The 13162-nt window shown below is 34.3% G+C and overlaps 1 protein-coding gene across 38 annotated transcripts in view; it reads right to left on the bottom strand.

The window, feature by feature from the left end:
• The window catches only part of RIMS2 (regulating synaptic membrane exocytosis 2), a 458893-nt gene that overhangs the window by 213626 nt on the left and 232105 nt on the right, over positions 1 to 13162 (bottom strand). For 23 of the 38 annotated variants that reach the window (XM_039387618.1, XM_039387621.1, XM_039387643.1 and 20 more), the window contains 4 exons: positions 4676 to 4743; positions 2881 to 3000; positions 944 to 1043; positions 73 to 196 (listed from right to left, as the gene is read on the bottom strand). In XM_039387618.1, coding sequence (XP_039243552.1) covers positions 73 to 196; positions 944 to 1043; positions 2881 to 3000; positions 4676 to 4743 — 412 coding nt within the window. Of the gene's footprint in view, positions 1 to 72; positions 197 to 943; positions 1044 to 2880; positions 3001 to 4350; positions 4560 to 4675; positions 4744 to 13162 lie in introns of all 38 variants that reach the window. The other 15 variants (XM_039387624.1, XM_039387615.1, XM_027717652.2 and 12 more) reach the window with 1 other exon arrangement.

Raw genomic sequence — 13162 nt, 5'->3', positions numbered from 1 at the left:
TCTCTGCCCTAAAAGGGAAATTTAGCAATACTTTCATCATGTTTAATACCAAAAAATCATGACATTACTTACCCTATTGGTCTTGAAACTACAAGCTCCACTTGTGGCTCAGGTTTGGATTCTAAAATGATGTTATATACCTCCTCAAAAGTGGCTCCTTGTAGTAGCCTTCCATTCCATTCTAACACTTCATCACCTGAAATTTCAGTAATAACACTATGCTTAGGAAGTTTGTTATGGAATGCATTTACAATGACAATTTAAGCCATTCTACTGTCATTTTTCTGGATTGGGAAACTTGTATTGTAGAACAAGTTTGAACTCCTTCACGCAGGAAAATTCTGGGTATTAAAGGTTTATGCTTTATATATGTAAAGTTTGTTGAAACAATAATATTGTCAGTAGGACCCCTTTTGAGTAACATACAGTTTGGACTCACTTTGACAGCTGTGGCTCTTCAGAAAATTCACATCTTTAGAACAGCATATCTCATCAACTTACTGTTTTAAAGATCCATTTACTTCTACAAGTTTAAGGTTCAGATAGTTTTTATGATAATAGTTAATATTTCTTGAACATTCTCCAATCTAGCAATCCATGGTTTGCATGTTGGGACAGAAGCAGCTTCCTAGCCAAGCTCGTTCTGCTCAGACATTTGTAATAGCTTGGTTTGCTCTAAATAAAATATACATCACACACTGACTGGGCAGGATATCAATGGAATATTATCATGAGCAAAATTTTTAAAATAGTTTTTAAACAACATGAGAATATATATATATATATTTCACAAAAGCAATGGTCTAGTAATTGAATGTCAAGTTGAATTCTGCAGTATTTCATCAGACCTATTTAACATAATTTCATACCTAATTAAACTTGCTTACTTGTTATCACCTTCAGAAAAGCAAATCAGCAGTATAGATCTGTAGTAGATACATACCTGGTCTAAGATGCCCCACTGTATCAGCTAAGCTTCCTTTTTTAACTTTGGTGATAAATGCGCAGAGTCGACCTGATTCAGTCATCTTTCCTCCTACTACCTGTTTCAAAGAGGAAATATTTTCATAGAATGAAAATTACTTTAAATTACTTAAATGTTCTGGCAACAGAAAGAATAATTCAGTTTTTTCCTTAGGTTTTATGTAGCTCAGATAAGGCAGATGCACTTAGAAAAAACAACAGAATTGTGGCTACGACAAGCTACTAATTTGGAGATTAGTACAATTTAAAAACAATGCAAATACAGAATGCTAAAGCTTTTAAATTTTAGCAAATACATGCATAGTATTTTATTGTATTATAAATTGCCACCCAAAGCATTGTAAGGTGTTGGTCAATAGACTGCTTACTTCAATATTTTTTTAACTGGAAAAAGTTATATTAATATAACAGAACTCACAATGTTCACACTAAGCATCAAACGTCTCAATAATTGAAATTCCCTTTGGTTGGGCAAGTCAGATGAAAATACTTGTCATTCTGAATATTTCTCTATGGGAAACTTCAGGAGGTTTAACCTTTTCATCTTAGAATCAGGAGATTCACTTCAGAATCGGTCATAACTGCATAATTTTCAAATTCTTAAAGTTTCTGAACAGTCTTCACATTGTGATTTAAAATTTGTAATATTAAATTCAGTTTAGTTTACTTTCAATATGTAAATATTTGAAAGTCGAGGTCAGGAATAACTGCTGATCACTCTTTTCAGATGTTTATTGAGATTAAAAAGCAGTGTACTCTTAAATCTGAACAACTAATGAATCTCAGTAAAGAATTCATCTTAATAATACAAGACTTCAGAAATTTTAATATAAATGTTTAAACAAAAAGTGTTTCTTAATGGCACTGTTAGTTGCTTCTCTTGCATTTTCTGATATTAAGACAAAAATAAACACAAAATTTGATGTCCAACTGGCTTGTCCACTGACTTCAAACAAAAATATCTGTCAATGAAATAAAAAATTCAAATATTTCCAAAGCATGTTAGTATATGTTATAAGTAACTAGACTGATTTAATCCCTATTAATAGGATATGACTATAGCCTAATCTGCATATCCAAAGTGAAGTAAGAGTTGTGCTAAATAGAGAACGGAAAATTAAAACTTCTTAATAATTTCTCACAACAGGGATGTGGAATCAAAATAAATATATATTTGTTTATTTCACTCTGTATAATTCATTCTCATTCTTGTACTAGTATTTCTGGAACTGCAAATACTAGTATCACACAAAACTGAGATCAAAATGTGAGCTAGAAATAACTTCATAACGTTTAAAGAGCACTGCATCATGAAAAAGAGGTGAATATAGGAAAAAGAGGTGAATACATTATTTCATTATAAAAATCAATAAATATTAAATAACTTTCTGGTTTGTGTTTTTAAAATGTGGCAAATCAAACAATCAGAAAATCCAGAAAGAGGCTGTTACATTGGCAGACTCTGATCTGTATTGAAATGTCATTAATTTGCAGGTGTCCCCCTAGTCTTCAAGAGCGATAATTTATTTTTCACTTTTCTCCTCTCTTTTGGGGAATAGGCATTGTACCATGGTGCAATGCTCAATACTGAAGAGCAAAGACAGGACTTGGCTTGCCTAGCAAGGATGCAATTAGTATTTTGCTAAGAACACATTTTCAGAATACTTGTGAAAACACGTCTAGTCTTTCAGAAAAATACAATTTTTTGAGCCTGCCAAGGACCCAGTAAAACTGCTCTAGGTAATTGAATATAAAATGTCTATCTTTAAATGTTGAGAATGACAAGATATTATTGCTATTTTCATGCATATGCTATATAATATGAGAATATTTTTATTACAAAGGTAGTTAGTTTAACCAAGAGAGTAGTTAGTTCCAAAGTTATTCATTACCAACCTTCAATCCAAGCATTGCTCCTGAATCTCTAGGCACACTTCCATCTTTTAGTCGCTTATTTAACAAAATCCGACCAATGAGACGATCTCCATCTTTGGATGGTTGCCAAGTTACTGGATGCTATCATATGGTGTTAATGGAAAATACAGTGAATAGGATTTTAATGAAAAATATTTCAGTAATACTTTTCATTTCCTGATATATTTTTAAAATGCCATGAAAGTATTATGATTACAGCAATATTTAATGCAATAGGATGACATAAAACTGTGCTGCAAAATATTTATTTGAACATATAGTTCATTACAATGTATGTCTAATATTTAATAACATTATCTATTTTACTAAATCCAATTTGTGAATATTTAGAATGATCTTTGCATCTTGATTTGACAGATATAACTCTGTATAGTTATCTACACACAATGACAATCACGCATGAGTTCTGAGAAAAACAACTGTATAAGTCTAGTATAAGAGTAATACTGGAAAAGAAGTTTAACTCGAACCAAAACTTTGATGTAAAAAATTTCTTCTTTTTCCACTATTACAATTGTGTCAATTTTTATCTGACCGACAAACATATTTAGTGTCTTACATTCTCAGTAGTCATATTTTAGAAAATTACAACATACACTAAAAGGTATAGTCATTACTTCAGTTAAACATTCTGTTTCTTTCTTGGAATAATCACTTCACATGTGAAGCACAGCTACAGTGAACATTATTATTCCGTTACTACATATGGGCACAGTTATACTTGTATATTGGCATAATTAATAATTTTTTAAGATTCTTTTCTGTGTAATCATAGTACTTTTTCACAGAAAAACACTATTTCATGCTCTATTTCATGCAAAATTAGCAGGCACAGATAAATCTGCTCCCATTACAACTAATAACTCTAAAAAGATTTATCATAATCTCCACCAAACAGAAAGCAAAAATAAAATATACCAAAGCAGATGGCAAAGCTTTTAATTCTGCACAATACTGCACAAAAATCTCATGGCAACAAAACAAATGAACAACCATGACAGTGAAAGGGAAAAAAGAAAAACAACTTTTCTGTGCAGAGAGACCCAATTTTCTCCCTTTTTCACCTGGGCTTTAAACTATTAATTTAATTTCAGCCCCAGGAGTTTGAACATAATAAATCAAATAAGCCAATTGGTAGAATCCTTATTGTTAATTACTTTATGCTTTAAGGTAATACCATGATATGCTATTTTGCAACGATAAGAACAACATTCCTTTATGCCTCTCAATTTTTTTTCTTAGGCTGCCAAACAGTAAAAGCTGCAAACATGCAAAGACTTTTCATTTGTTTTTCTTTTCTGCACCTTAAGAAATGCTATAATATCTCCAGAAACACCCTATCTTTTATTTTATGCACTATTTTAATGAGTGACAGAGAGCAAACAAAGACCAAATGAGCAGGTTAAAATGCAGGCTCCAAAATCTCAGTACCTTCTCACTATGGCTATGTTCCTCGTTTAGAGTTGTGCTACTACACGTATCTACCCCAGAGTCTTTTATCTGAGGCTCAGACCATTCCAAGTCCTCTTCCAAAGAGTGGCCACCAAAGCACACCATTTTCTTTTGCCTCTCGGATAAGGTGTTAGAATCCGACAAAACTGCCTGCTCACTAGTTTTTCTTTTTCCCTTTTGACTGTCCCCTATAGGTGTGGGATAAAAAAAGGATACAAAAAAGAAAACATGCAAAGGTGTAAATAAAACTAAGGAAATGTGAAATGATAAAGGAAACTAAATGGTAAGGCTCCACATGTCTCACCAAAGACATTGGGGAGGCCTCACTGCTATGCCAAGACGTATGGTCCAACCAGTTGTAATCCATGTCTCCTGTGAGAATCAGACAGACAAGATAGTGCAGTAAAGGAAAGGTGAAAGAAAGGACAGACAAAGACACAGTAAAACTGTAAAGATTTCTGATAATCCTATCTGATTCATAACCTCTTCCAGATGGACTTGCAAAGGGCTTCCAAGAAAAGTTAAGGCTCCAACAACAGAGTACATGGAATATGAAAAACATTGAGGAAGGAGACAAGTTTGTGCGTGTCTATGTGTGCACAAAATTATGTGCAGTGTAAAGCATCATCGATTCAGAGTTTTTAACTATCCCTACAAAGTTACTTACAGTAAATTAAATGAAAAGGCAAATTGTATTGTATTTCTAAGGGGATATTCATAAGGGAAAGCATTTGAATATGGAATGAATTTTCATTATAATCTAAAGGAACCATTCTGTCTTAAGGAATGTATCTCTTTACTTTTCTAACACAAATTAGTATTTATTCTAATCACTTCATTAAAATACCTAAAGCAATGGCACTCTGCATTCGCTGTACAGTAGATGACATTTCAAGGAAGGTTAAATGAAAAACAAATCTAGAAAATATATTTAGAATAAAAAGCATATTAATTTTGCTTTGTCTACTGGTTAAATATCAGGAAGAATTCTAGTATTGGGAATGTGTAGGGTTTTGACAAAATAAATAAATATTTTATAGAATCAGAATTTAACCTACATGGCAGATACATAGTAGAAAGAAAGGTTTGAAAAACAGTTTTAAATAAAAGGACTAAATTAATGCTGCTGTCCGTAGAATTGGGGAATGACTCGTATTTTAATAAAACATTCTCTTTCATGTAGATACTTTCAACTGTAAATTATGCCCACACATTTTGCATAATTAAACTTCTCTTTTTTTCCTCACCATTGTTACTACATGTTACATGAAAAATATTTTGTTACTATATGCTACAAAATATTTTTATAATACTGTATGCAGGAAACAAATGTTTAGTTTTCTATCAAATTTCATAACGAAAACAACACTAGAGCAAAGTAGCTCTGCTCTTTTAGTACAGACCACAAACAATATTTTTTTATTTCCATTACTTCAGATCCTACTTTGACATTACTCAACCGATTCCTTTAGAACTACACCGGTGAGGTGGTGAAAGGTAACTAACAAGTCTTTAGAAAAGTAAAATATAGTCCCTTGGAGGGATATATGTACCATAAAAAAAAATATTCTTTTTTCACTTGTTTTCTCCTAATATATAGACTTGCATATGCTATATGAAAAGAAAAAAATCAAGTCTCATTTTCATTTTAAAAAGGAAATATTCAGAATACAAAGGCTTTATTTTCAAAAAGACACTCTGAACACTTTGTCTCTTATGCGTTGCAGAAATATTCTAGTGTATAAAATAGCCTTTTCTTTCATAAAAACACTGTTAAAGTGACCTCATAAAATTATTTTGAAGCCCTAATTCATTTATATTTTCTACGTAATACTTAGGTCTGCTGTAAATCTATTAACTATGCTTCTTGATTCTTGAAAGGAATTTTAAAAATGGGAAATTCATATCAAAACTTCTTTGCCATGCATGTTAACATCTTGACTGTATTATAGATAAAAGCATGGCTATCCTGCTAAAGGAGAAAGAAATATTCTTCTGAAAGCTAATAACATTTTGCTAAATGTACTTCTTCCGTGGAATTTCCAGTCTTACCTCTGCCTCCAGACATTGCTTCAGGGGTACTGAGTGAAATCATCAGTGAGTTTATGAAGATCTAGCTCTTCCTCATAAATATACATTTAGAGATAACCAGACGATAGCAAGAGTTCCAGTCTATGTGTTCCCTATTTTCCATATTACCTGGGGCCTTTAAACATTAGTCCCAGGCTCAGCTTCTGATGTAACTGATTTCTGCTTATGCCAAGAGTCCTGTCACACGGGTATTAATGTATGGTCCATCCACATACTATATGTGTTAAAGATTAGACACATTTAGCCCAGCATAGCCAAGGCATTAATATATAGAGATTACTTATATTTTTAAAAATTCAGTTATTTTGCAAAAACATTTACTCTTCATCAAATGATAAGCCCTAACCTAAACCCGCGCAGAGGAACACTCACAAAGTTGAACCTCCCACTTCTTGCTCTAACATTTTCCTTTCTCTTTTTCAATCAATATGCAGAAAGCTGACTTTGTTTTTATTTTAGTTGTGTCTCATTTAGTGTGAGTAAATACTAATTATTTGGTATCTATAAAATGAAAATTAAATGAAAATAAGTAACAACTCTATCCAAAGACTTTTGGTTTTATCTGTATTATTTTTTCTATTACAATATGTAGTTCATATGTTCCCAAAAAATTGTACTAGAAATTAGAAATTACAAAGCCCTTGTAGATCTTACAGATTTTGCCCTTAACACTGCATTAAGTTATCTAAATGACAAGCCTAAATAGTACAAAAGTTAATAAAGGATGGCTGTCTGGAAGCCCTGTAGCTTAATACATTTCTATGAGAGGCATGTATGGCTTAGTATAACCACACCTTTTGAGTTACAATGAATGGCTTGATAAAATCCCTGGACATAAATTTTTCAGTAGAAGTCTGTTAAATATTAAAATCTTGTCTAGGTAAGTGATTTTTGAAATCCTGTTCTTCTTCTTGTTTGCCTACAAGAAAAATTGTTAAACCATAATCTTTCTGTAACAAAGACACAGTAGTTTTAATTGTGAGTACCAGAGAATGCACTTGCTGCTCTCTTAGATATTTCTCTTCCACAATAGAAGATGCCTTATTATTAAGAATATGTACATTTAGGTTATGAAGCAGTAATCAACCAGGAAAAAAATACCACCTCCCTGATAAACTATATAAGTTATAATATCAAAGCCATCTTTCATGAAAAAGGAACTAATATATTACTAAGCAAGATACAATCTGAGACAATGTCATTATAAGAGCATTCAGATGCTTCATGAGTCCAGGAGTGCAGCTGGATATAAGAAAGGACATATGTGAGATCTGCTCTTATTAATGTCAATGAGCTCTATTTGTACGTGGAAAGTTTGCATGAACAAATCAGGTTGGGAGAAAAATCACATCAGTGGCCTAGCTGTTCGGTATAAATGGTGTTAAGCTGAAACCTTTGTAAGCTTACTGATGTTTGGTTTGTTTTACTTATTTTCTTTAGACAAAACCAAACAGGCAGAGGAAAATATTTTCTTCTATATCCAGGAACCCACAGCAATGGGACCTTCCTATAGCAACGGGAACTTGAAATGTCAGTGTATATTTTAAAAGAATTTCAGTTAATTTCTGTTTCCCCTATATTTTAATGTTTTGGGTTTGTTTTTTTTTTCCTTCTTAGAATGGCTTTCCCACACAGAAATATGGTAATTGAGCATCTTTCATAAGACATTAAGGAATCTGCATATAATCTACATGGTATGTGTCTACTCTTTGAGTGTTGTCTAAGTTCATGATCAAGTTCAAACTCATTTTCCAAATAGTTTAGACATAAACCACTCAGTTTAATTGGCTATTCTACATATACAGAGTCATTTTGATGTTCTAGGGTGCTCAAAATCTTCACATAGAATATAAGAATGACCCAAGCCCTTTCTAACTAACCTTAGTAAACTGAAAACATCATCTTGCTTTGAACCAAATAAACCAAAAACCTTTTCTCAAGTTCAAATCTCACTGCCAAAAAAAACAGGTCATATAACTTTAAATTCTTCAACCTGAGAAGTCTTACTTGACTGCATATTGTATACTGAACACATACTACATACTGGCTAGTTGAGCCAATGATGGTACACACATGTCATTACTCAAAACTACAAACAATTTAACCTTGCAAATGAGTTAATACGTTTCCCCTCAAAGCCAATTTTCAGCATAAGACTAGAGTGAGCTGAGCACATTCCTGTCTCTTCATCCTCCTCTTAACTGAAAGGCTCCCAGTGCAGCCCTGTACCAGAAGGGCTCTGGAGAGAAGTAAAAAGTGGACTACAGCTATTGAAGAACTTTCATTTAAGCAGGTTACTTTTTGTGCTTGCAGTACTATCCATCTAGACTGCCACACAGTGGGTGACTCCGAAGAGGAGCTACACAGCCAGAATTGCCTGGAGGTGATTATGTGAGAGCTTAAACAATTGCTTTGTCAGCTCTGGACACTTCAGGGACATGCTAGCTTTTGGTGCAGGAAAAAATGCAAAGCTGTCTGGCGCATGTAAAGTACAGAAATATTTTTCAACACAGTCACTAATGCAGTTTGAGCACTGATACCAAAAAGAAGCATCTTCTTGTAGGTCTTATAGCAGGCTTTGAAAATTCCTGTCATGTGTTTCAACATTTCTTGTTGGGAAATAATTATTCCTCTGAATTTGTCAACTTTCAACATGGAACAGCCTAAGAAAACATCCGAAGGACCTGGTCCTACCAAAACAAAAAAAAGAGAAGCTGTTCTTTATGTAAAGGATATGAAATACAGTCTTGACTTTTAATATATGCAATACAGAGGAATGCAGCAATTAGGAGGAAAATGTATCAATCTTCACTAGCGATAAGGAAACTGTAGAGCATTCTCTGATGTTTGTACTTAGCCCCAACTATGTAAATCAGTAGCAACTATGCTAGGAGCTGTACGTAAAGGCCTGCATAGCCTTACTACAATGGGCAGGGAAGTCTCAGGGCAACCAGGTAATTAAATGCAAAAGATCTGGGAGGTCTTTTGTCAGATCTCCAAGAAAGCAGACTATGACCTGCTTGTGAGATTCAGTGCTGCAGTGTTTAAGAGAAGTCAAAGATGAAGTAGTGCAATGATGCTTCTATACAGGATCTTGACAGCCATAAGCACTAAGAAAATCACTGTGCGCAGTTCAGCAGAGACTTCTGATGTGGAGCTTAGAATAATAGCAGATTGTTGTAATAAGTAGGAAAGTGTCCCTCACCTGAAAAGTAGAGACACCCACAATCACCTCAGGTAGTTTTAGATTTCTATATCTAAACCAGTTACTCTTGTCTCCATTCATCAGGCCTACTTTATATATCCACTTTAGGCCTGACATGAATTCAAGAAGTGTATTCAAGAAGCGCATTCAATGACTGTAAAATACGTCAACATTATTAGCTTGGGTGTAGATCCCCTGTTTGTGGGTGTTTATATTTAATCAGGTGGAATCCCAGCTCTCATCTATGAATCTGCAGATTTATAGGACCTCTACACATGATAAAGGGTCTAAGAGCAATTTTTTGTGATCTTGCATAACTGCCCTTGTTAATGGTGAACATCCACAAACACTTGGATTTCTAATGGCCAAGAAAGAAAGAAATAAAAGACAATCTACAAACTCGGAAGAATATTGTGAATAGGAGAGTGCTGCATCCCACAAGGCACGTGAGAGAATAGACTGGGGGAGGCAGGAGCACAAAACAATGCATACCCATGTGGAAAGAATGATGACATTGGGAGCATGCTGGCATTGAACAGAGATATTGCTACCAAAGAAACATCTCTGGTCCACACGGGTTATTCAATAAGAATTTTAAAATATCTTGAATTTTTTTTTGTAAGTGATATTGTTTAGGGGAAAACGTTACTAAAATTGAAGATCCTGGTTTACCTTCAAAAAGTATATAACCTTGCTTTCAACTACTACAGGTACTGCTTAAGAGAAAACACATTATTCTTAACAGAAAGGCTATTCTAATGTAAAGGGGGAAAGGGTTGCAGCTTGTCTAGTTCTTTCTGGTTCTCTTTCTGGGTCTGAGACTTAGGATCACTATTAATAGAAGAATATTTACTGGAAGTATTTTTTGAAGTATGTTTTGCTGGAAGGATTTAAATTGCAGGAAAGACTTTCTTCAAAATTACATTTTCTAAAACAAAATTAGGCTCAGTCTGTTAGTCAAATATATTTTGATAAATGTCTTTCCTTGGAATAAATTGAAAGAAAGCATATCAATATGGCAAATACATTTGTATGATAAATTGTCCAGTTCCTGTAGAAAGCTATTGGAGTAATTTCTTAATGGAAGTCAACATTCCCCAGACTCCCACTGGAAGGGATGCTTTCAGTCACTGCATAGCGCACAAAATAAATGACCTTATACACTTACAACCATGTCTCTCATATGATACCTGGGGTGTGACCCTGTATGCCACAACACAGCCTCTATCATGTGATCCAGCACAAAAACTCACACTCAACCACCAAGAAAATGGACTGGTACTGTTAAGAATTTATGGGAAACAGCCAGAAATTTTATACTGGCGTCCCAGTTGTTATCTTATTCAAGTTTTTCAGATTTATACAAGTTTGTCATTTATTCCCTGCTACTCTATTTCTAGTAAGATTAGGAAAATCTGGAACAAACTCAGCGTGATATCCTATGGATTTCTCTCTTATGTGACTGTCTTTAAGATTTTGCCTTAAGAAGATGTTGACTCCAAATTACTTTTGACCTTACTGGTAGCATTTTCACTTTTTTACTTCCTTCTTTCAGCAGGAACTTTTGAGCCTAGGCCTGAAAAAGGAAATTCTTTCAGGAGAATACATAAGAAAACAATACTGGAAAGCTTAGATAAGACAGTATTTCTAGATCATGCCCAGTAGTAAGTAATCAAAAGCAATTTACTACTCTTTTAGCATTATTTTTACAATATGCCTTTTTCTTTTCTTTTTCTTCCCTATTCACATCTGCAAAGATGATATATATGCTCGTGGGCTGACCTCACATATCTTCCCTGTTGATCTGTAATAACCATGCATCCCTTCACCTTAGGGTTGCAACCAACAGCCTCGTGCAAGTTCTTTACCATCTCAGGCTTAGAACCAGCACCAGCAATACCAGATTGTCTACATCTGAATGAGGGACCCATTAAAGAGACAAGCACTACTAGTAATGCAGGGGAGAATAAAACCTGTTAATCTTATTAAAGAATCCCATATCTGGCCCTTGTTTCAACAGCTCCGTTTTATGTAACGCTGAGATGATATTCTCGTCAATTAAGACCAGACAGCCCAGGTAGGGGCAGTGCTCAACGAACACACCTCTTTTCATAGATTAATCTACCGAAAGTTAATGAGTTCTTGGATCTAATGAATACAGGAATTAATTGACGTCTGGAAGGTGAGAAAAAACCCTACACTTCCACAATCACTGACTCAGAAAAATGAGTCACCTTGGAAACCCACTGCTAAGGAAGCACAGAAGATCCAGTGGTTCTATGATGTGTTGGAGCTGTTGCACAACTAGGAACCAATCTGCACATGCAAAATGAATTCCTTTCGCAAACTTTGAAAATAGTCCAGGCAAATTCAACTGTCTTGCTGCCAACAGCAAGGTAACGGTAAAACCTGATAAATCAGTTGGAAACGAGCCTTATCGTCTCCTGGAAGTGAACATGGCTCGTAACTGGAGCACTATGGAAATTTGTGAGAAATAGCTCACAGTTTAGGAAACAGGTTTGGGTCTTGTGTGCTCATGGTACCTATTACCATCAGACTTTTCTTTTCATTACCATTTTATATATACTCACCCAAATAGGCTTGGTTAAATAAGTAGCTTCAGGGAAACTCTATTTAGCATTAGTAGACATATTTGATTATGCAGTTCACTTTGTGCTGGCTTACTCTATACTCAGCTTTTGCACAGATATATCCTTTTTTTACAGCCTGAAGTTGTGACTTTGCCAAAATGACTATCAGAGTATCTCCAACAAGGCTGGCAACTGGAAGTCTCAGGGCCAAAGGATTTAATGGACACATACTGAATCCTGAATGTGAACATATTTCTATTTGGACAGACATAGGAGCCCTCTGCCTTTGAGGGGCAGTGTTTAACCAGGTGCTTTTAAACCCCTTTTAGAAATTAACATTTGCTGACAGGGAGTCTATAGTAATGCTTTCTACATGCATAGTTCCTTCTAATATTTATTAGCAACAGAAAAAATAAATCAACAAAAAACACCTGAAAAAAAACTTATATTGTGTACTTATTTACTTTCAAGCTTTACTGTTTTGATGTCAACACTAATTATTACAGAAAATAACCCTAAGCTACTTTGAATTAGAGTACCTTAATTACTAAGTAAGCCTCAAATTTCAAAGTGAAGACAATGGGAAACCATGAAATACAGTAAAGGAAGGGATTCTTCGTGAGGCATGATGTCAAATTCACAAACGAGGACATAAACTCAACATGTCAGTTGTACTCATGATAGAGCTGTCTTAATTTCATCAAGAGAACAATCAATCATAAGAAAAGCTGAAATAGTGAACATGTCAGGAAAGAAAATCTTCTTAGCTTAGTTTTAAAGAAACATATTTATTCACAATAGTTTTCTATATTTTATTGCCAAAGTCATGTAGACCTAATCCTAATGAAAGGAGACATTACTAACATAGAGATGTCTCCTATCAGAGACACACCATTATCTAGAA

The sequence above is a fragment of the Pipra filicauda genome, unplaced genomic scaffold (assembly GCF_003945595.2).
Source record: "Pipra filicauda isolate LSUMZ 115617 unplaced genomic scaffold, ASM394559v2 scaffold57_size4234018_pilon, whole genome shotgun sequence".
Taxonomy (NCBI): domain Eukaryota; kingdom Metazoa; phylum Chordata; class Aves; order Passeriformes; family Pipridae; genus Pipra; species Pipra filicauda.
This window is presented reverse-complemented; position numbering and strand designations above follow the sequence as displayed.